General features: G+C 40.4%; 1 protein-coding gene across 3 annotated transcripts in view; it reads left to right on the top strand.

Moving 5' to 3' along the window:
• The window catches only part of rbms3 (RNA binding motif, single stranded interacting protein), a 201,695-nt gene that overhangs the window by 158,628 nt on the left and 18,710 nt on the right, over positions 1–24,357 (top strand). For all 3 annotated transcript variants that reach the window (XM_088319532.1, XM_088319531.1, XM_088319533.1), the window contains exons 7-10: positions 7,257–7,363; positions 12,336–12,379; positions 14,807–14,903; positions 18,674–18,724. In XM_088319532.1, the coding sequence (XP_088175658.1) occupies positions 7,257–7,363; positions 12,336–12,379; positions 14,807–14,903; positions 18,674–18,724 (299 nt within the window). The remainder of the gene's footprint in view (positions 1–7,256; positions 7,364–12,335; positions 12,380–14,806; positions 14,904–18,673; positions 18,725–24,357) is intronic.

The following is a 24,357-nucleotide window of genomic DNA, read 5'->3' on the forward strand; positions in this document are numbered from 1 at the left end:
TGCTGCATCTGCGATTTCAAGCCATTTCAATTTGGTTGTGACGTTTTCATTTGAATGAATCATGTTGACTATTTGTCGTCCGAGTGGTTTAGTACATCGATTTTGTAAGTAATAAGAGCATATAAGACACTTAGCGGGTTTGCTGTCGTTTTCCAGTTTATTGCCTACCTTAGTGGTTGGTGCCACGTTAATGTTCATTTAAAATCTTGTGTAAGGTCCGTGCTGAATCAAAAGCTATTTCTAGGAATCAGTTGTTTCGACTTTCTCCTATTGTCTTCCTGTCTCTGTCTGTGTCTCCCCTCCCTCTCCTTGCCATCGCTTTCCCATAAATACTGCCTTCCCAACGTGGGCAGACAGGTCAAGCCGGCTGATGGGAATCAGACAGCTGTTGATCCAATTAGAGATACCCTCGAGCAGCGTCAGAGAACATCTGAATTCCAATAAAACAATGTCTTCTTCTTTCTTCCTTATCCCTGTGCTCTCCGACACGTCCTTGCAATAAAAATGGATCAAGATGTCCAAATGGCTTCTCAGAGATGCTGAACTCTGAGCAACAAGAACCGAATTTGTCACTGAGCTAAATTAAGTTTCGTTTTACTTCAGATTTTTACTTAAGCGCCTAATAGAAGTTATGTTCTCAAGCCTTTGCAAATTCAAGAAATAAAGTGATACCGAACTCTTATGGGGTCCTCCTCTTTGAAAATTATTCATGCCAGTCAAGAGACATTGGGCCTGCTTTCCTAACAGTTGATTGCGCACGCAAACAGATGTGGAAGCTGATCTACTAACCGGCTGCATCCAGGGTTGCTTATGCCAAATTCTTGGAGGAGTCTATGCAATTACCGTATTTTTACGGCCATAAGACGCGCTGCATCAAAGGGCGCAACACCAGTTGAGGGTGATATTTCCGTATTTAATGCATAGACTAGGCACGCCGCACTACAAGGCGTGAGCTCGCGCTAGCTGTAGCCATCTCACCAGGATTCAATCCCTTAAGGGATCACTGCCAGAGGTATCACCCCAAGTCAATGACAGATATCCTTAAACTATAAGGATTCACTGCCAATAACACTGACTCTAACCAATAAGAGGTGTCATGGCAGTACGTCTACTAGACAACGTCAGGGGAGGGACTTCACTGGTCACCACACTCCTTAGAGTCACGGTTTCAAATCAAAACCAAAAAAACTCAGCATACAAGCAAACAATGAAACAAAGAAATAAGATTAACACAAAACATGTATCTCTCATGCCATCTATATACCCAAAAGAAATAAAAAATAACACAAAAAGATTATAGCAATGGCTTCTTGGGAGCCACTCAGCCTTAGCCAATTACAGCAATGGCTTCTTGGGAGCCACTCAGACTCAGCCAATCACATGGCTGTTTAGAGAGATGTGCATGTTGTGCTTTGGGCTTTTTGCAGTCTGTTGTCTAAACCTGGGACGTTTCTTGCTTGCAATAACATAAATGATAAGACAGACTACAACATTGTGGACAGCTGCCCTTTTGTCCAGCTTTCCCCAACACCATCACCCAAACACCATAGTGACATCAAGATTTGGGGCTTTAAAGTGCGCCCTATGGTCCGGAAAATACGGTAGATGAATTTAGCTCGTGCAATGTGATTTATTAAACATCTGAAAGGCAGTTTCAAACCAACTCACAAAGTGTTGAGACAAAATGAGAGATTTTCCTCTTACATGAATATTTTTTAAATCCCAGAAGTTTGTTTTGTGGCCTGTCCTTGATTAAGCATTGCAATTTTTAGCCTTCTGAATAATTTAAGTGAATAAAGCAGATCATAACTGCCTGTTTGTGCGTATACTGTACATGACCTTGCTGCAGGGGTAATAGCGAGACACTTCTTAGCAGCAGCCATCTTGGTTGTATTGTTGCCGGACGCTTTTGAATAAAATCCAAGTGTTGTCCTGACTGGAGGAAATCAAAGCCTGGGTGGCATTAAAATTTAAAGCAATGGTGTTTGGTCCCAGTGGCCCTTGTACATCTCACCCTGTTGACTTGGGCCCCCGTTGACCATTGGACAGTGATTTTAAATTGGACCAACAAATTGGTGCTGTTGTTAAATCCATTTTTTTTTTTATCTAGGCAGGTGACTAAAGTAAAGCAGCGAAACAGTAATCCATGCCTTTGTTACACTGAGGTGGATTAATGCAGTTGCAATGAACCAGTCCTCCCTCAAGGATCTCCAGTTGCTCCAAAATGCTGCTGCTCACCTCCTAACAAGAGCTTGTAGGAGCGAGCACATAACTCCAATTGGGGTAGCCTTTCACTGGCCCCGTGTACATTTTTAAATTCATTTGAAGTAATTCTATGTCTCTTTAAATTGTCTCGCCCCACCTTACTTCTCTAGCTTATACACCTCTATATACCTTCCCAGTGGACCAGACGCTACTGCAGGATGAAGTGGAGCCTAAGAGGGGATCCGCTTCAGTTGCCAGTACCTCCCTTTGGGAGATCCTCCCGTTAAACGATAGCCAAGAGTTACGGCTTTTGAATTATTCGTTTTTGGCCTGTCTCTTGTCTACTAAAGGATTCGCATTGTTTGCCTTGACAATGGCTTCCCCAAAATTATCGGAGCGATCAGTTTATTTTCTGTAACTCAGTAAAATATTTGTTCAACTAACACTTCAAATGTTCCATCGTGAAAACCATCAACGCCACCTAAGCGCATCCTTTGTCTGGCCTCTCACTCTAAAGCCTTTCTATGATCACTGGGACACGCCAACCATTGAGTACCTACAGCTGTTTTGCAATGGCAGATGAAAATTACAGTGTTCTGCCATTGTATTATGATACCAATTATGTGCTGGCATGCAATGATCAAAAGTGTTTGCGGACGTTGTGAGACCTCATTGATCATGCAGTCTGTCTTTTTTTATCTTCTTGCCCATCCAGAAAACAGCAGTGACAACACGAATTACTTACACGCATAGCGCTAATAAGTGAAACTTGCAAAGGCCATCGCTTGTCTCTTCAGAATCAAACCTCGTTGCGTGTGGTTACCACATAACATTTGGTAACTTTGGTAAAATTTTTTAACCAGTTTCACAATTAACAACCCGAGATCAGTCAGTGGCTGTTGTTGACATTTTTACATATTGATGCTGAGCTCAACCTTTCAAATAGCGACGAAGCATGAATGAAAACCACTGCGTGTCCAAAGATCATGAGACATGCCTCTTAATCAATTCTTTAATTAATCAAAGTTCAGGCAAACCACCTCAGATGTTTGGGAATCCTAATTATTTATTCTAACAAGACATTCAGGATGATTATGTTCAACTTGTTGTTTGGGTTAATTCTTTTTTGTTCCAGCATTACTGTGACCTAGTGCACTAAAGTGATGTTTATACTGGTACCCAGAGGGAATCACACTCGGATAATAGTTTGCACAATTAGTCTGTCCAGAGCTCTGACCTCAACCCCAAAATAGCCAATTTAAGAGTCTCAAGTCTGAAAAAAGTGGAAGTAGTTGTCAGTTCCTGTCGGCATGTTGCTTGTTAAAATGTTCATTTTATTTGTGTTAGTTGTTGGGCTTGCGATGCTAAAAACTAATTTTTGTGCCCACCAGTGCGAGTCTCGCACAAGCGAAATCAATTGTGCGCATGGATGGTGTTTTCTTTGTGTCGGAATTTTCCTCGAAGTTGCGCAGGTAGAATTTAGCTAAAATGGCGATCTGCGCCATTGTGGGATGGAAAATCACCTGCTCCTGCCCAATCGAAGCACTTCTCTCATTTCCATTAAAATCAGAGTGGTCGAAGAACATGCTGCATGTGACATTGCGGACCCAGAAATAGACTCGCTGGGCTCCGTGCAGGTAAACTGCAAGATCTCCCTTTGCGGATGATGTAGTTGAGCATGAGATGTGGGCAATTGGAGACCGCTTTGGCCGTGCGCCGCCATTTAGTCCTTATTTTAGGCGGTATAAAATTTAGTCTTCTGCCAGAACTTGCCCCTGCACAAAAATCACCTGTCACTGTAATCCCCCTCAACAGAATTAGCATTGATATCTAAACTTACGATTAAAGAATACAATAGACATGCATTTGCCTTAATGATGGCTATATTAAAAAATAAGTTTCTTCCAGTGTGTCAGTGAGGTTGGTGCCACTTTTTTTGACGGGAAAGTTAAGTTTGCTAATTCCCTCTTTGCAACTGATTAATTTCAGCCTTGAGTGATAATTATAATACTAATCATTTCAATAGCCATTTTTATTGGTGTACCAGTTGAAAATGTGAGTCACTTGCAGAGCGGGACGCAAGACACACGGAGGTCGACAGAGAATCGATGTTTATGTTGCTGGCTCAGCAGCGTACCATGTAGCGTTGCTCTAGTTTGTTTAATTATTTGGTGAGTTACATGCTTTCGCTTTGCATGATGTCACACTACGACGCATATGTGGCAATCGGCATCCTTTCTACACACCCCACTGAGGAAATTTAAAATTCATCTGGTTTTAACATTCTAAACTGAACTGCAGCAAATTGAAAAGAGCAAAAAAAAAAATGCTTTAGGAATGTCACCAAAAACAAACAAATCTTACTTAAAAAAAAATAGTGCTCATTTGTTTCTCACCCGCTAAACCAAGAGACCACTCTACATCTCTCTGTAGCAGTTTAATACAGTCTCTCATTGCGGCTACTCTATCTGAAGTGATGTCGGAAAAAATAATATAATCCACAAATCATGTTAGCTCATTAATGCCCAAATAATTTCATTAAATCTGCACAAGTCCCTAGCCATCACTTTTATCAGTGATTTACTGTAGTCAATTTCGACAGCATTTTTTTTCCTCCATAAATGGTGATACATTATCACTATCAACGCCTTTTAACATCTATGTGTGTGGAGATTAACGCATCAGCAGTTTTTTGTTGGTGTCATCTCTGGCACCACCACAATAAATTGTCCCGTTGTTCACACCCCAACCTCCTGCAGACTGCCTCGTCCCCTGCCCGTGTTGTCACGAGTCGCCAGGCTCGTAATGCGAATGTGATGACAGGAGAGCTGTCAGGTCCGTTATAGGCCAACAGGTGCACTGCAAAACTGTTTGGATAAGCTCACTGTGCTGGAGCTCAGGTGCTCCCATGTAGTGGGCACATCATCCAATAAAAGAGCCGCATCAAATACTGGTAACACACATTGGACCATACACTTCCTCACCAGCTGTATGACAAGTCGACCATTTTAAATACGGGCAAAATACCTGCTCTTAATAGATTTGAGTTTTCATCATACAATTCTCAATGCATTTGTAAAATATCCAGTATCTTAACCCAATAGTAAAGTGCAAAAGGCTGTCTTACATAAAAACGACAATTCAAGGATGGCACAAAACCGCAGAACAAGAAACAAACATGAAATACAAGAACTCATTTTGTCCAATGTTTCACAAAATTTAACTCCCTAAAAATTTGAGTATTATAGCATATCATTTTGTATTACATTGTAATAACACACAGTGTAAGCACAATCAGTATCAGAACCAGAGTCTGATTGAGAAACACTGGTATTGTCGTAACAAGCAACAATGACAAACAGGTATGTCTGCCATCTAGTGGTGGTTGGTGATATTACAATCTAAAACAGTGGATCCCTTTGCTACCCATGGATTCACATGTCCATGGATTATTTTTATTTATTTTTCAATATATTTTTTTCCATATGGGATTTTACCTATTTTTATCGGGATATAATATAATAAATATCTAAATATATATTTCAGTCACCCCGTTCGTTTAGAAAAAAAAAAATCAAAACTGGTGTAGTGAATTTTTCTGTTTCATTCTTTTTTTTTTGTTTGTTTGTTTTTTTTTGGGGGGGGGGGGGGTTGTGGTGGCAGTGTGGTGTGGCCCACCAGTTGCCTGAAGTCAATTTATTTTATTGGTTCAATTCAAAAAGTTTGAGCTCTTATCCTCAGGCTATTGGTTTATGTTTCCTTAGATGAGGACAAAAAAAAAGGCTCCGGGTTTCATTAACCCAAGTGCAATTCATTTACGTAACGGCAACTCACTATTAGGTTGCTCATGTTATTAGTTACCATTGCTTAATTGGACATCTGCGTTGCACTCTTTGCAGTATCTAATAATTGTCTGTTAGGTCTGAATGAACATTTGTTAGCAATCATTTGTTCAAGTTTGATGTTTCCTTTCATTTTTTTTTTTTTTTATTGTGTCTGGGTTTTTGCTTTTTTTTTTTATTATTTTCTCATAGTGTGCCTTGTCCTCTTTGTGCCCCTGCTGCAACATTAATTTCTCTTACAAGGACAGTAAAGAGTTTCTGATTCTCAAAGTGAAAGTCGTCCATTATCCAGATTCATTTGACAATTTACTCAAATACTTTTCGGAAGGCCAATTCCTACCAATTTCTTTTAGTTTTAAGCTATAACCAACAAAATTATATATAATATGCATGCCTTGTTTAGGAAACAACACATTTATGTGAGCCTCTTTTTAATGTGCATGGCAGCTCTAACATTATTAAAAAGAACTATCGCCCTTTGACGTTTAAAATGATCGTACCCAAACCTCTACTTTGTCTTTACTTGCACAGCGATGGCAACCCATTTAGGCCGCATGCTATATGCAATCATGGTGATGAGAACAGAGCAGTTGCGATGAATCATGACCATCTCTAATCGCTGTACAAATCCTTTATGTTTTCTTTAATGCCATGTAATTGTACAGGGTAGGTGGAAACGTTGTTTTTTTGTTTTTTTATCGTGTAACATTCTCATTTCGCATTAATGACTGCTTAACTCAAATGTCACAACCCAGTCAAATGATGGCTGTGATGGCTTCATAGTGTGTGTGTGTGGGGGGGGGGGGCATAACATTTCAAATAAAAGAGGCCGTGGCTGTTTAAGTAAAACACAAAGGGATTATAGCAAACAGGAACGCCTTGTAGAAATAAGCTTCGGCTGACAGATCGGTCCCACATAACCATCTCAGAGGTATTTACAAGAGCGATTACTGTGATTATTATTTCAACAATACCCTCCAATGCTCTTTCATGCTCTGCCAGCTTGGGATGGGCTCGGTTGGGCCTGCCAACATCAGCCATCTGGGAATTTTGCCTGAGAGCTCTATAGAAGTCCAGAGAGGAGAGGCGAGGGAGGGGCGTGGGACGGAGTGAAGGAAGAGATTTGGAGCGCAGTTCAAAGGGCCACAGCGGGGTCACGGGATGTCGTCCTCTGTAACGCGGCTTTGTCCTCGCTTTCTGCTTCTGCAGCTCCCACGGAGCCGTTGCTGTGTAAATTTGCCGACGGTGGCCAAAAGAAGCGGCAGAGTCAGAGCAAGTACCCTCAGAACGGGAGGCCATGGCACAGAGAAGGCGAGGTGAGTGTCGCGCAAGCACATGCTGTCAACAAAGCATTCAACATTGATTTCTCCTGCCACGCACACGCGCGCATGCACGCACGTTCGAGTGTGCTTGACGGTTGTGATGGGACTTGGAGATGAAATGTCTCACCTTGAAAAAAAAACATACCGCCTCTTGGTCTGCATGTGCGCACGCGTCTATCCATCACATGTTCAGCAGGGCCTCTTAACACCTATAAACCAGTGATGCGTGTTGAACCGAAATCACATTGCTCCACCCCAACCCCTCGCCACCTTACAGGCCCGTACATTGACAGGGTCAGCCCCGTCGTTCACAGGCAAAGAGTGTGTGTGGACCTCCCCATGCAGTGTGCAATCAGACACCCAGCAGTGACAAAATAGGAAGAAAAATAACCCCGCTGTCATTTTTCTGGAGTTAACCCCCCACCCCCCCCCACCCTTTCTGTCATCCGTGAGCTGAAAACAGCTTCTTACTGTCTGACCTCAGTTTATTTGCTACAGATTTGCTCTGTGACTTATAATTTGCAAAAACCAAGCCTGGCAGTGGATGTCAATTTTTTGTAAAGTGCTTACACCTCACAAAAAGGTATATGTGATCAATTTGGGCTTGTACACAGCTCAATAGATGCGCATTCTGTATTTGTGTTAGATTTCATTTAAATCTGTACCACTGCATCACCATACGGCCCCTATAGAACTAATATCCATAAAAGCGCATTATATCAAGCACAGTTTAATGCAAATCTAATTAAAAAAAATTATCAATTGATTTTATATCTTTTTACCACAATCGAATAATTATACAGTTAACAGAAGTTGATTTTCGTATAATCCTATATCTCCTTTCATAGCACAAGCTGCTGATTGCAGAAAGTGTCGCTGGTCACATTGTGGTCTGAGAAACAACATTAATACACTTTTTGTTACGTTTAGCTGAATCGTGACAAAAAATGGACCCGAAAGGCATAGCGCTTATTTTAACAACTTATTTTAACGATGGATGCGCGCAACAGCACAATCAAAGCTTAAGAAGATAAATATCAAATGAGGGGCAAAAGCCACCGCAATAGGACAAAATCCAACTGCACCGGACAGTTAGGACTGCTGAAAAAAAAATATTATCCACTCTTGGGGACTTGCACACTGCAAGAACTATGACCAGACGAAATCCTCTCACACCCTCCATATCCTGGTCACAACCTCTTCCAGCTTTGCTTGATGACTCGGCATCATTTGCTGTCATTTCTTAGTAGTGCAGCATGAATGGTCCTCGTCCTCGAAAAGACTTTCTATGCTTTGTCGTCATGTCTTTGTCGTATTTGCTTGTTGTGGCAATAGTAGTTTAGCTCCACTGCCGGAGACAAAATTCCTTGTTTGTTTTTACCTGGCAAATAAAGTGCACAAGGCGTGAAACACTGAAGAACCGATGATAGACAAAAATGCTGCTTACAATGGAGAGGTAAACCAGGAATTGATCAGGGACACTTGGGGCAAAAGAATTTGAGACAAGTATCGATCCGGTGCCCTGCTGAAGCTTCAACTGATCCTAAATGTTCAATGGATGATAATTGGAAGCAGGTGCAGTGAAGGACTCCTCCCACCAACACACACTTTGCATACTGCTTGGTTTAGAGGGATGGACACAGTTAGACCCACCAAATCTCCTGAGGACCATATCCACCCGAGGTGACCACTGGTCCTAATTCTGGAGTCTAAACTGCCCTCACAGTCCCTGACTGAGCAGGACTCAGAACTGGCAACAGAGGGTCAATATTGAGGGAAGGAAGGAGCTTCAGCTTCATGCCAACAGGGTGAAACGTGGAGCTAATTTCTTCAACCCGCCCAAATCCAAACCTCTCGTCCAGTTGCAACCTGGACTGGTCGGCAGTGTGAACAATTTAGAGTCTAAAATAAATCTTAGAGGATGTTTTTAGGAGAAGCATGGGGAGGAAACAAGCAAAGTCTACACTCCAAATAAATTATGACCAAAATGATCAGGATCGATGGTATTATCTCAAAACTACTTCAAGTAATGTATCTAAATTTACCTGTCAGGCTACTACTTGAAATACTGTACAGATTAGTGCTAATTTGAGCAAGATTCAGTACAGGAATGCTCTCATGCTGCATTTTGAGCTGTCAGTATTCGCAAGTCTCCAACTCCTAAATTCAAATTTATTCAAACTTTCAAAGTGCTTTTTCAACTCAAGCTCGTTTTTTTTATCCAGTTCTCAGTTATTCCCGCTTGAGGCTCCAGACCAATCTGTGTCGGCTTCTCAAGGGCTGAAGTCGGGGATAGTGGCTGTTCTTCAGGTCTAATTCCCTGTTTTCCCTTCACCGCAGAAAAGAGTGGACACAGACTAGCTGTGATTTTCTCAAAGCATCCATCATTTTTTTTTTTTGCTTTAATTCGGCCATTTAACTAAATATGGTATTAAAGATTACATTTTGAAAGGATAATACTGTACTAACCGGTGTCTTGGTAAGCGGTTGTTGAACATTTATGTACTGTACTGTAGTGCTACTCATTTATTTTGCGCCCACGTAACGCTCTGCCATGACTATAGATGGAATAATTTGTCTGTAAAATTCTTATCAGGACACCTCTGCTTTACTTGCATTAACGAAAAGAAAACAGAAAAAGAACAACAACTTAGAACAGAGAATAATTTTATTAACCTGTTTTCATAGTCCGTCACAGTAAAAGAAGCACATCAATTTACCTGAAATAATAAAATAATGAAAAGAATAAATGAGAGCGCCACTGCCACCTATTGTAGTGGATGTGCTATTACACATTATTCTTCTACTGAAAAAAAGTTCACTGTATATCTTTTTTTTTTAATATGTTCCTTGTAAGTCCATATTTTGGGAAAGTTACATCAAAACCATTAAAAACAACACACTTGTTTGATTAGCATCTTCCTCAAATTCCACGATTTTTACTGCACCCAAATTGTACAACCTGAGGCACAGGAATTGAGTGTCAAGAGTACTAAAACAACTTGCAAACATATTCCAACAGTTCACTTCTCTTTTTGAAGACAGGTCATCACCGCTTCTCTCTCTGTTTGAAAGTTTTTGGGGGTCAAACAGCAGCATACGCAGCCTGTCATGGTTCCTCCCTTTATCCTCATTGCAGCAGCAGAGCCAGAAGCTGACTGCATCAGTAATCCTTCATTGGCCATGCTGAGTCCCTGGTCAGGAGATGCTTTGCTGTGGAATTCATCAGCACATCAAACCAAGGGCAGCACTTAGGGGAGGCTTTCGTGTGCACCAGACAGCTGCTCATGTCTCCCACCGCTATTAGTGAGCAAGTGAACACACAAGAAGCAGAAAGATATGCACGATAACAAGGGTGGTGATAGAATGAATTCCGTGAAAGCAGCTGAAGGTGGGACGCTATGTTCTCTACTGTCATGGGGCAAATATGTGTTCACACTCAATACACACACATTCCTGTGTTAGGTTTGATCATTCAGTCAAGATCCCCTCACTTGTAGAATTGGTCCTGGTTGGCCAGTCCCGCCCCCTTGCTCCCCTCAGCCATTATTCCCTCAACCCCATAGCTCTATGCAGGCGAACCTCTGAGGGAACAAGGCCAAAAGATTTGTACAGAAAGATGTCAACAAAAAAAAAGATGGATTGAAAGATCAAGCGAGAGGAAAGGAAGACAATCCAAGTCGATGTAAAAAGAAAATGGTGCGGGTGTGTGCATGTGTGTGTTTATGTTGATGAAATCTGCCGTCCTCAGCAACCTCTGTTTAAAAAGAAATCGGATTAGCTTTCCGCTGGGAGAGAACCTTCAGGAATGCAGATGACGGATTGCACTGCACAGGTTTCTCTACTGGCCTCACAGAGCGCCTTACATACGGAAACACACACACACGCAAATTCTCTCTCTCATTTTTTTTTTGCTCATAAATAGGGATCTATCTATCATATATATATATATATATATATATATATATATATATATATATATATATATATATATATTAGGGCTGTCAAAATTAAAGCGTTAACTCAAGATTATTTTTTTTTTTAAATTAACGCGATTAAATATTTTAATTCTGTTAACTCAGTTTGATTTTTTTCAAACATTAATTTGCATAACTTGGAAAGCCAAATTCCAAATTAGCCCTACATCTTTAGCACATGATCTCAGAACAAAACACCTTGCTTAAGTTACCACTGGGCCTTGCAAACCAACACTGCTGGAGTGTGGTGCTTACAACTCAATGTACTGTATAAATTTTGACAATTGTTTCTAAAAAAAAAAAAAAAACAAATCCTGTAAAAATGACTCAGTTTAGATCGCATTGAAGGATTTCACACTTCATATTGGGTGATTTTGCATTAATTACGATATATTATTCAAGTAAATACCCGGTAAAAGCCTCGCAAAAAATAGTAGTAGAAAAAATATGATTAATCGCAATTAATTCCGTCTTTTTTGGCGATTAATTAGTTACAAAAATTTATCACTTGACAGCACTCATATATATATATATATATATATATATAGATATACATATATATATATATATATATATCCTATGTCCCCGTTTTGTCCCTCCCAGTCAGGTCTGGAAAATATTTGGGTGAAATGGTTTCTACAGCTGAATCTGCAGTTGCAGCAAATCATGCAAATTTTAGCAGTCGCTGATAAGTTGCTTTGATGCCCGCACAACCGTCTTTCCTGCTGCCGCAATGGACCAATGAATTGTCGTGATGCAACTACGGTCTGCTTGTTTTTGAGCCACATATCTTGAGCATAGAGAATACAAATGGTCATAATGTGGTGTGAAACAACTCCTTGTTGAAAAGACAAAAGCGTAATTGACCATCATGATGAAATCATCCAGTGCGCCACTCTTCGTCAATGGGCCTTGTTGTCATCTATTTCTGATCCAGCTCCTGTAATTTGTCGCTAATCCTTTTGTGTTGATGCTTTGTTCTCTTCCAGACTGGCATGGCATTAACATATGATCCTGCTGCAATGCAGAATGGGTAAGAGTCTGACCTTGGCATCTTTTAATACACTCAACTCTTGCCAAATGGGAACCAAATCAATACGGCTGCCATACATAAAGATTAATGTAGTGCCTCCAACTCCTCGTTTGATTAAGGTAATCAATACAAACCTGTAATATAAGTTTTTCTTTGAAAGGGTCAGGTGAAGAACGGCACAGGGGCAGTAAAGGAGAATGCGTTTAAATCGGTTTGCATCTCGTGGGTGTGTTCTCCCCTTGTCGCCCTGCCAACATAAAATGGTTCTGGAGAAATGACATCTTAAATGTTCCCCATCACACTCACAAGCGCAACTACAAAATCTCTTGGCGCAAAGTCAACAATGCTGTTTATGCGGTGTGGTATAAGGAGTGCAGTGACTTCTATATTGGAGAGACCAAGTTTACCATAGCCCGGAGACAATTAGGAAAAGACGGGACACTTAGGACGGAGCCAGGTAGGACTTTTCTCGGCACTATCCAGCCTCATATGTGCAACAGGCAAAATTAATCGCCGCAATATAACACTGGCTTCTAAAAAAATGATTTTCATTCAGATCGAGATTGTGTCCCATTTATTCAAATTTAATTTGTAACACATTTGGATGCTTTGTTTACATTTGTGTGAATGGAATATCTCGTGGACTACAAGACAAAATCACATTTCGAAGTTTGAGTCTCTTCATTGCAAAGGATCTATCAAGGGCATTTTTTTTTTGCTTGTACGTCCTTGTGATTTCTGTCCTAGAAGTATAAAATTGTTTTGGGTTTTTTTGTGCGTGTTTTTTTTAATAGCAAAAGTGTGTAATAATGTTGTAATAAAGAGTGTCTTTTCTTGAATTTTTTATTTATTTGGGATTATAGCGAGCATAGTGAATGGCAACTACACAAACCATACATACAAGCCAAAGCATTTCTATTTTTTTTTTTTTTTTTTATATAGTCTTCAGGTGAGGTGCCGGCAGACTGTTGGACTAGAATCACAAAGCTTCAGACTCTTGGGAATGAGATAAAGTAGCAGATCAGACCACCTCCCTCCTCCGAAGCGAAAGTCAAACCTTGCCTCCTTTAAATGCATGGACTTTTCTCCAAGCTCAGCACACAAGCTCGCTCCTTAATCCAGGCAGCCACAGCATGGTGCAATGTAGGCCTGGGCGTTAAAAAATAAATAAATAAAAAAATCTTTACACAATGACAAAGTGCCATTTGATGTGGGGGGGGGGGAGGATCCAGTTTTTCGGTGGCATAAAAGACTAAAATGTGTTTCCTGTGTGTATGTCTCCATTTCCACAAAACAACCGGGTTGTAATCGGGTTTACAATTCCGTTAAAGTTGTATCAACTAAAATTGCCATTTCTACTCAGAAAATCTGCCATTTCGATTCAAATAATTGACATGCGAGCATCAGATACCGCCACAAATGCATCACTTACCGACCTAAGCGCCTTTCGGCTCCCTTTTTCTAAAAACCTGTGTTCAGTTCATCTTGTCATGGTACAGTAAATCCTTATCTGGATTGCGTTTCCATTGCCGGATAAAATTGTGTTCGCTGTGCCTGCTACAGAAATATTGCGAATCAAAGCAATGTGACAAAGTAACCCACATCATGAAATCTTTATGGTAGAATAACAATCCAACTTGTACAAAACAATTACAATCGCTATTAAAAAATAAAAGAGAGCAATTTGACGCTTGGTTTAATTCAGGTGTGGGCAAACTACGGCCCGGGGGCCACATGCGGCCCATTAAACGTTTTAATGCGGCCCGCCGAACTTGAAAAAAATTAAATGAATAAACCTTGTTCGTGTTTTATTTTCTCATTACTGCGGGTTTTCAAATACATATATAATGTTGTAATGCTTTTGTTCACTTTCATTTCAAATTAAATGTATCTTTTTTTTCTCCGATAAGGTGAGGTTACAAAAACACTCCATCCGTGTGCACCTGGTCCAGCCCGTCTGTCAAATATTAGAACCCATTGTGGCCCGCCAATCAAACGGTTTGCCCACCCCTGGTTTAATTGTTCACCATCCTAAAAATTTTATTAACAGTGGTATTGTCTTGAGGATTGGTCCTGAGTTCTGCTTTCTCTGCACTGAACTGAGGCTTTTTGACGGATGAGCTAGTTTGTGTTTTTGCTGATAAATTGCCTGACGTCCGCTCTAACATTGATTCGAAATCTGACATTTTGCGCAGCTTCTAAATTTAAGGCCCTCAGAGGTGATCAACATGCTTCCTTTGTACTACGTTCAATGAAGAACATTGATGTCCTGTGCGTCCTGTTCCAAGTAACTGTAAACAATGTTAGTGATCGCAAGGTGCTAGCTCTGTCTTGCAAGAAACAACCTAGAAAGACTTGCGTTGGTGTTTCCCCGGTTCCCATCTCTGCGGTGCACTCTTCTTAACATCCCTTTTTGACCCTTCACAGGTTCTACTCCTCGCCTTACAGCATCGCCACCAACCGCATGATCGCACAGACCTCCATCACGCCCTTCATCGCTGCTTCACCCGTCTCCACATATCAGGTGGGCCGTAATAAACTGCATGATGGGAATTGGTTGCATAGCGTATGTGAAATGGTTGGACTTTTATTTGTCCACGGCGATGGAAAGAGAAAGGGGACAGGTTGCAAAACAGCGTGCGTTCACTGATCATTTCCTTGCCTGCTCCAGCTGTGCACGATGACATCTGTTTCATAGGCGGAAAGCACAACAGGCATCTGAAGAGGAAACAAAAAAAAAAAAAAGGGACGGGAAAGGGAGAAAATCAAGTACCGTGGAAAAACAAACTCTCCTCCCATCTAGTTGCGTGACCTCTTCTGCAGTCTCTAAGTTGATTCAGTGATGGAATTATTCATTTTGCAATGCAGTAAAATTGCTGCCACTTGTATGGTGAAGCTCCATATCCCTCATAGCTGTGATCTGCAGAGGTAATGAAACAGAACAGAACAGGATTGCGAAAATTGCCCGCGTAACATGTCAGGAGTGTTAACAGTTTTCTGTCAGCCCGCATTTCACGCGAGAGCGTTAGCAAAATCTAAACATCAAGCGGCATTGCCACTATGTCCTCCTGCTCAAGACACTATCGCTTAACATTAGTGCTGCTTGCTATGCACAGACGGACAAGAATAGAGCAAAAAGAGCGGAGAGGATGAAGGATGGGTGGAACAACGGGAGAGACAGATGGAGAGAAAGGAAAGTCGGGGTAGCGGCGGCGGCGGCAATGGCGTCGGCTCAAGTGGTCGACGTCGATGGGATGGCGGTGCTGAAGGTTGCTGCGCCCGTCCGTCTGTGCGGCTCAGTTGATTAAAACCCGTCAAGGGTCTGCGGTAGAAGAGTGGGGAGGAGGGAGGGGATAAAAGTGGGCCAGGGAGCGTCTGTAATCCGCCATCGGAAGGCTTCCCAAATTGATTTATCAAAAACAATGGCCGGGCTTTTGAGGAATATTAATCCTTGCGGCAGCTCCGCCACCTAGCCAGTAATTTTGCCCTTCAGCCAGTCACGGAAGGAAGGTGAGTCCTTCATCTTCGGAAAAACGAGACAGAAAGAAAAGGCAAAGACGTTTCAAGACACTGTATGCAAAAAGCAAATGAAGGATTCTTGGCTTTGTCGTGATTATTTTAAGGAGTGCACAAGTCTGTATGTCTGTCTGTCTTCTGTCATCTCTCTATCTCTCTTTAACTCTATTTATATATCTGTCAGTCAGTCTGTCTGTCTTATCTCTCTATCTCGCCATCTCTCTTTCTCTCTCTCTCTCTTTCTCTCTCTCTGTCTATCTATCACTCTTTCCATCTCTCTATCTCTTTCCATCTCTCTCTCTATCTCTCTGTCTGTCTCTCTCTCTAACTCTCTCTCTCTATCACTCTTTCCATCGCTCTATCTATTTTCATCTCTCTCTATCTCTGTGTCTGTCTCTCTCTCTCTCTAACTCTCTCCCACTCTCTCTCTCTCTCTCTCTCTATATATATATATATATATATATATATATATATATCACTCTTTCCATCTCTCTCACAAACTCTCTCTCTCTATAACTCTTTCCATCTCTCTATCTCTTTCCATCTCACTCTCTCTCTCTCTCTCTCTATAACTCTTTCCATCTCTCTATCTCTTTCCATCTCACTCTCTCTCTCTGTAACTCTTTCCATCTCTCTATCTCTTTCCATCTCTCTCTCTTTCTCTCTCTCACGCTTTCCATCTCTCTATCTCTTTCCATCTCTCTATCTCTTTCCATCTCTCTCTCTAACTCTCTCTCTCTCTCTCTTCTCTCTCTCTCTCTCTCTTCTCTCTCTCTCTTTCTCTCTCTCTATCTCTTTCCATCTCTCTCTCTAACTCTCTCTCTCTCTTCTCTCTCTCTCTCTCCTCTCTCTCTCTCTCTCTCTCTCTCTCTCTCTCTCTCTCTCTCTCTACCCTTCAATCCATCCATCACACCAGTTATGTGATTAATAAAACAAACAACCTGATGTGATCAAATGAAGCCATATCACTCACATACTGCCAATTTAATCCTATCCAATATAAATAATTGATCCCCATCCAAAACCAGACATGTTATTCGTGCTTGCATATAATCAATCCACATTTGCACATCATACCAGGTGGATGGCTTTAAGGAGCTACAACCATTCCATTCTCATTCAATTTCAAAAGACATGAGGCATCTCACGTCTTAAATAGATCAGTTGGCTCAATATTGAATCAATGCACTCAGACCCCGGCCACCGCAGACTATGAAATTCTCATCACTGTCATCATCATTGATTCTGGAAATTAGCCTTGAATAAAAACATTCTGGTCAATATTACATCCTAATTTATTTTCAAGATATATCCCGACGTTTGGGGAATTAATGACTGTTGTAAAATGTGAAAATGCAGTCATTCGGGGCATAATTTTTGTGGTCGTATCGCTGATGTCTGGGATGCCATTTATAGACCATGCATTGTGTTTTCCCTTCCAAAAGTGCTGCGTGCAAAAGATTATTAAGTGTCATTGCGCCCACCTGTGACACATAAGCTTTCATCTAAGTGATACAAGGGTTTATTTTTCCTTCCAGCTTTAAAACCAAGCATTTTATCAACGACATGTTGCCACTGGCATTGTTATTTTATTCTTATACATCAATCATTTGAACACCCAACAATACTTTATAATCTCTTCATCCTTAAGCACCTCAATTTCTGACACAAAATTTTGTTTCATGCTATTTTTTTTTTTCGACTTGACACAATCCTCATCAGGAGCTATTACGCAACAGGTTCAGTGATAAGTATTTCCATTCATAAGCTGCTTTTTTGTTGCTTTTAAATGGTTCAATGTGGACATGTACAAAGCGGATGCATGACTCGAATCATTATTTCAAATCGACTGCAGAAAATATGCAAACATAAATTCATTGTGATTTAGTTCCTGGTTAGGTCTGTAACATGCCAGAAATTTGGCATTGAAAATGTTGATCTTTGTTTTCCGAAGTAAAAACAAATGTTTGCAAATGTCTTGATGTTGAACTGCGGGGTCGACACTGTTTACTTGTTTTCACATGTTTCTTATTTAATGCCGGACTCGTGGTCGCTATAAGGCAGCGCGCAAATATTTTGGTTACATTTGAACCATTTTCATGTCTTTGTCTCGCTGTTTTCGTGACATATTATTGTCAAAAATATGCCAACATTTTCACTGGGGGATGAACTCTGTCCGTCTTCCGTGGAGCTGGGAAGAGCAAACACTGCCTGTCTAAACAAATAGATTTGGCTTAATTTTGTTGAGCATCATGCTTGTTTAGATGCGAGTCCAAATCACGAGTTTGGGTTGACTCAGAGGATTTATTGCTCTTAGAGCAGATTATTCTCTGTTTGTCTTTGTTTAATCAAATCATTTTAGCAGGATCAGTGGCCAGCCTGTGTGTTTGTCTGCTCCAAGCTGTCTAATTCTCCCCAGCACATCTAAAAATTTGCTTTGCCCGTCTAGTCCTCGTAACTGTCGGTGTTCATATATAACATTGGCGAGAGTCCTTGTTGCGTTGCTTGGCATCCTTTTGAAAATCCTGAGACGACTTGTACTATGACTTAATTTGGAATTAATGCCATTATCATAATAGATAATGGTTCTAATTAACAGAGACGACGCACAAGTCGTACTGTTCAAAATAATGGGGTACATTTTGACAACACCTGAGGTTATTTAATCGTTAGGTTCCACTCCGCTAAGAATTTGTGAATATCAGTCGAGGTGGGATGTCACAAAGAAACGACATGCTTACATGGTGTCATTAAAAACTGTTTTTTCTTTCCTCTTAGGTCCAGAGTACATCATGGATGCCTCATCAACAATATGTTATGCAACCTACAGTAAGTATTCAATTTTCTTTCAGTAGTTTTAGTTTTAAAAAAATCACCATGTGGGATTTGCTCTCTAAAACTGAAAAGATGTCCTAGAATAGTCTGGTAATGGTGAAAAAAAAAATATTCCTAGGTTGAGCCATTTAATTGATCCTAGCGGCATAAGTGTTCTTGTTTAGCTCCATAAAGGTTTTAAATCCTTCTGCCAGAGGCTTTGCTTGGGGCTTTTTGTGTCCCCTAAAGCACATCGAGTGCACTTTGTTCTCCTCTTCTCTCAGTTCATTCATTGAATGAGAGAGGGAATCAGTAATAGCGGCACGTTTGATTCCTTAATATCCTCTTAACTCTATCAGAGAAAATGATTACCATAATAGATGCCTTAGTTAAAGGCCGCTCCAGCGCTGTGTGGGGGAGCAATGAAGGAAATGCTCCTCTGAGGGGCTGTCCTGTACTCAACTTCTACCTGAGACACCCCTTGCTTGCTTTTAAGTACAGATGCAAACAATCACACTTCAGGGGGGCCCAATGTGGTGATAAACTTTTAGCAGTGTGAGCGTGAATGCCATGTGGCTCATATTGGAGGACCTCCCTTATCCACTGCGGTCTTTTCTCAAAGCAGTGGCGCAGGATCGTTTGGATTTGGCAGTCAATTTGTTTGTCTGTAGCTGCTCAGGTTAGCGTGGTTACCTACGGTGATGAACAATTATGCTCCAGGAGTATATTCATAGGTAAACTTTCAAGTCGCATATTTACTCATCCTTTTGGTATTTTTGTAGACACTTTTAAAAATTGACGTTTGCGCCGTTGTGGGAGTGAACACAGCCGAATTGATTCCGGGCCGATCGAAGTGGCTCCCCTCATTGCCATTAAATTCAGTGCATGAGGCGTGCGGTAATGATGGGAAAGTGAAGCTTCGAATTTGCTTCATGAACCAGTTGTTGTATTTTTGAGTCCTGTAGATGGCACTGTTGGTTTCAATAAAGGGTTTAAAAAATGTCAAGTCAGTGTGCTTTCAGCCCAATGTTGAACAGAGTGCCATCGACTGGAGTCCAAAAATACTGCAACTGGTTCATGAAGCAGATTTGAAGCTTCATTTACCCATCACTAGCGTGCGGTCTACATGGTGAAAGAATAATGGATCTCCACTTGCTGATGATGTTAAGTTGGTGGCTGTAAAAGTAAGCAATTGGGGACTGCTTTCCACCTCCTACACATACAAACATATGCACCAGTTGTGCCGCAGTCAGGAGATGCTTTCAAAAATATATTAAATGATTATATTAATGCATTGAATAAATTGATTTCCACAACCATTCAGCGAGTTTGATGCATGCTCTTCTTATATATATATGAATGAAATACAATATTTTCAAATCCACCAAAATCACGTTACATCACCTGCGCCACAACTTAGACCTGCTTTTAGTTTGTCTTGACTACTTTTTGTCACTTGCGGTGGGGGCGTGTGATAAAAAAAAAAAAACACACTTGGTCTGCCAGAACGTCCACCATGGTGTATCATGGTCTGCTAAATTGTATGCATCATTTTTAGTTTTTTATTTATTTATTTTTACTTCAATGATGTACAAACTTGCTTTTGCAACCCGGATAATTATTAAATGTGTCAATCGAAAGTAGTGTTGGTCAGAGAAAATGGGTTGCTGGTCCAGCACTAACTCCATGAGTGCTTTTAAGCAGTCACATGATGCTGCCTGCTGTGGTCATTTACCACTCAGACCTATCCTTCTCACTCCCGTTCCTGCTGTGGGACGTGAACGTGTAATCTGGACACAGCAGGTCACCAAACAGGCCGACACACTCTCAGCAGCCGCTGCCCCTCCAATCCACTCTCTCCCTGCCTTCAATGCACATGAACTCCTGACTTCTTTGTCTTGACTCACTCTGCCTCCGCTGCGTCTCAGTGTCTGAGGCTGCTTGCATCATACTCCGCTTTTGTGGCAATTATTATGGTCAGCAGAAAGCTGTTGTTGCAAAATGTGCTTGTTTTGAACACTTACATGACCCAACTTGCGTCAAGGACAAACTTTAGGCGGGTCAAAATCAGTTTAAGGTGCCTTTGAGACTTTCCCATTTCAAACCCCAAAAATCAGAGGCTTTTCATTGAACTTCATATTATTTGCCTTAAGATGCTGTTAGAAATACATATTGGTCAAGCTCCTTTTTTAATAATAATATTATTATTATTATTATTAAATACATATTGGTCAAGCTCCTTTTTTATCCCTCCCAATATTTGTGTTCACGCAGGTAATATACCATCAAACAGCAAAATAAGCAGGTTACCATTTTATGACTGCATTGCGTATATAGCAAATTGATATATCACGATTACCAGAGGAGGGTATGTATATATTTGTTCGAGATTAAATGATTTATTGACAACTAATTGATTATCTAATTAATCCATTATTATTTTTGATAATCAATTATCATGTAAACACCTTGTTATATTTTAAAATGGTCTAATTCCGTGGAATTTCACCCTTCACCCAGCATATAATATTCGCTGATTTCTGGAGTCCTTCATGAAAGCAGCCTGATTATTGAAAACAAATCATTTGCAAACATCCGCTTTTACTTTTGGGGTAAAAAAAAATCAACAATTTTCTGACATATAAGAGAGCAAACCAGAAACTGAACACAAATTAATTTGTTTGTGCATTTGCAGCACTGTAAATTTGAAATAATGTCCTATTGTTTTTTTTATCCAATTCATTGATTAATCGACAAATTAATCATCATATTAATCAATTAATGAAATAATCATTTTTGATATTATATATATATATATATATATATATATATATATGTGTGTGTGTGTATATGTATATATGCGTGTGTGTGTGGTTGATAGACCGCGTACCGCTAGTGGTACCTGTACCAAATTTTGAACATCATTGCTTTTTCCAATTGCTCACATTCATGTGCATGACCCTCAAAAAGATGTAAAACAGGCAAAAATATAACCAAGGTAAATTCTAGGTCAGTGGTCCTAAGCTGTTTTCACCGTAGGACATCCATATTCCTATTGTTCCTGAGTAGTGACTGATATTATAGACATTAAGAAGAATAACTTGTTTGGAAATAGTCTCTAAAAATAAAGGTACAGTATGTTACTTTTTTAAACGCAGTTTCAAATTAATTTGAAATCCCATTAAAAGCATATTGCAAACGATTACGTCGTTCAGCCAAAGGCGTAGCTGCACTGTATTTGTTTTGAGGAGCTATTCCTGAAGCTTACCCAATATTCTATGTTTTATGTCGGAACTTGGTATACCTCGGTGCTGTTCTGAAAAAAGAAATCTGATTAGATATAACAAAATTGTTTAGAAGCTGTCAGCAACCCACTTCAGTTGAGAATCACGGTTCTTGGTACTCCCTTCTATTTATATGCGCATTGCTAAACGCAAATGCAATACAATGCTGTTTCTTGGCCAATTAGCAATATATCATACATGAAAAAAAATATCGACGATGGAGTTGTTTTGATTGCCGTGTTGATACATTACCATATGCGTGATTCATAGCATGCCAGTTATTCCCATCCAGCCTGTTTGACTGTCTGTTGTCCATCTTCCAACAATATGTCACGAGACCTCTCGAAACTGTTGGCGCATTACATGGTGCATCTTCCCGGTTTCGAGCCAGCAGGAAAACAGCCTGTCCCCGTGGCCACTCCCCCATTGTGTTTCTATGACTTAGCCGACACCAAACGGCTGCTCGGCACGAACCCTGGCTATCACAAACCATCAATACATGATAGCTACCAAGCTGTCTCGCTTTATGGCCCAGGCTTACAGTATGTCTGCTCCCAGCCTCCTGAACTGTGAAAGGCCCCCTTGCACGGAGAGCTTGCCAGCATCTCGTTGAATCACAGCAAATTAGCCAAGCGTTCTAGCTTCAAGAGCTCACAGGGCTACTCAAAAAGAATTTCCTCCTGACTATGAGCCAGACCTGCGAATCATTATTCAACTCAAAAACCCTAAATGCATAAATTGAATTTTCAAATAAAGGTGTTTGTTTTCATTTAATCCTAATGAGTAAATAAATATTGCATCCTTAATTAGGTTCATTTACATTCATTAACCATGTCTTTTAAATGAAGCTTAGCAGGTTGGTTGTTTACCCAAAGGAGGGAAAATAATTTAATTAAAAACCTTGCTATTTAGCAGCTGTTGGGGTTGTATTGTATTTAGTTAAATTTTATATATTGTCTCTTTAACAAAGATGTTTGTTTTAAATTGACAGATCTATTTTGGAAAATCTATCCAAATTAAAATTGAGGTCCTTATTGCCGGTAATCGTGGAGCAATACAACAGAGTGACTCAGGTTATGAAATGAATCGTCGATTACTTTCATATGTGCACTTTGTGTGGAAAAGAATAATTAAAACTGCAAGTTAGCTCTTCTAGCCATTGTTTGTCATCTCTGTTTGTACAGTCAAACCTCTCAAGTTGAGCACAATCCATTCCTTGGTGCAAATTCAAATTTCAAAACAATTGCTCTCATAACAAATAATATAAAATTCAATCCAGAGTCAAACAGCCAACGTCATAAAACTTAGCTGGCTGTAAGTTATATTTCAACAAGTTAAGTTGACTCAGAAATAGACTTGGTGGAAATTCTGACTTAATTAGCATGATCATTGAGGGACTGGCTCATGAAATGATTTTCTGTTGCCTGGATTAATGGCAGGGTTGTGTCCTTTTGATACTGAATTGATAGCATGCTGTCGAGATGCTATCAGGCTCGCCATTATGTTTTGCTCAATTACTCACAGACAACCCAATCAAATGTGACTGATTTGCAGCGTCTCCTCGTCAGCCAGATACGTTCCTATTTTGCAGTCAGATGATCTTTTGCTTATCTTCATACGGTTACAGAGTTGCAAAACGTTCCGGATTGTCCGAAATGTATTACACGAACGCAACCTCATTATGCCTGGGATATGTAGTGTTTTGGATATTAAAAAAGAAAAAAATAAAGGAAAATGATAAGAATGGTAAATAAGTGTGATCTATCTTTGACAACATGTTGCTTCTGATAGTGACTCCGGTGACGTAATGCGTTGCCAAAGAAGCTAGCGGACAACTCCAAAGATAGCTAACTCGACTTAGCCTTGTTAGCTGCTAGTTTTCATAAATTCATATTCAGCAGCGATAAACAAACATGGACTCTAGCAGACGAGTCCAAAGTCCCTGAAAGCTAACGGCTGAAAATTAGAAAAATACTCGGTAGATAATTGCGATCAATTTTTTAGAACGTCGCTTCTGACAGAGGCTCCAGTGACACAATCCAGCCCTGCAGATGCTAGCAGATATTTCCAAAGCTAGCGAAAAGCTAATAACTTGATTCAGCTTCGATCGCCGCTAGATTTCATAGTCTCGTATCAGCGACGAGAAACAAACAGGGACGCTAGCAAACGAAACCAAAGTTAGCTAAAGGCTAACGAGTTGAGGCTCATCCCAATTGCAATAATAAAGCCGGCGAAAAATGAAGTTAATCTTTCGATGCTCATCAAGATGAAGTCTGAAAATTGCATGAGCATCTATTTATCCGGAAAACAGGTTAAACTCTGAATTGTACGCGTTTTGCAACGCTCCACTTGTCTCCCTTCTTG

The sequence above is a fragment of the Idiotropiscis lumnitzeri genome, chromosome 16 (genome assembly GCF_059441095.1).
Source record: "Idiotropiscis lumnitzeri isolate Australia: NSW breed Sydney's pygmy pipehorse chromosome 16, RoL_Ilum_1.0, whole genome shotgun sequence".
Classification (NCBI taxonomy): domain Eukaryota; kingdom Metazoa; phylum Chordata; class Actinopteri; order Syngnathiformes; family Syngnathidae; genus Idiotropiscis; species Idiotropiscis lumnitzeri.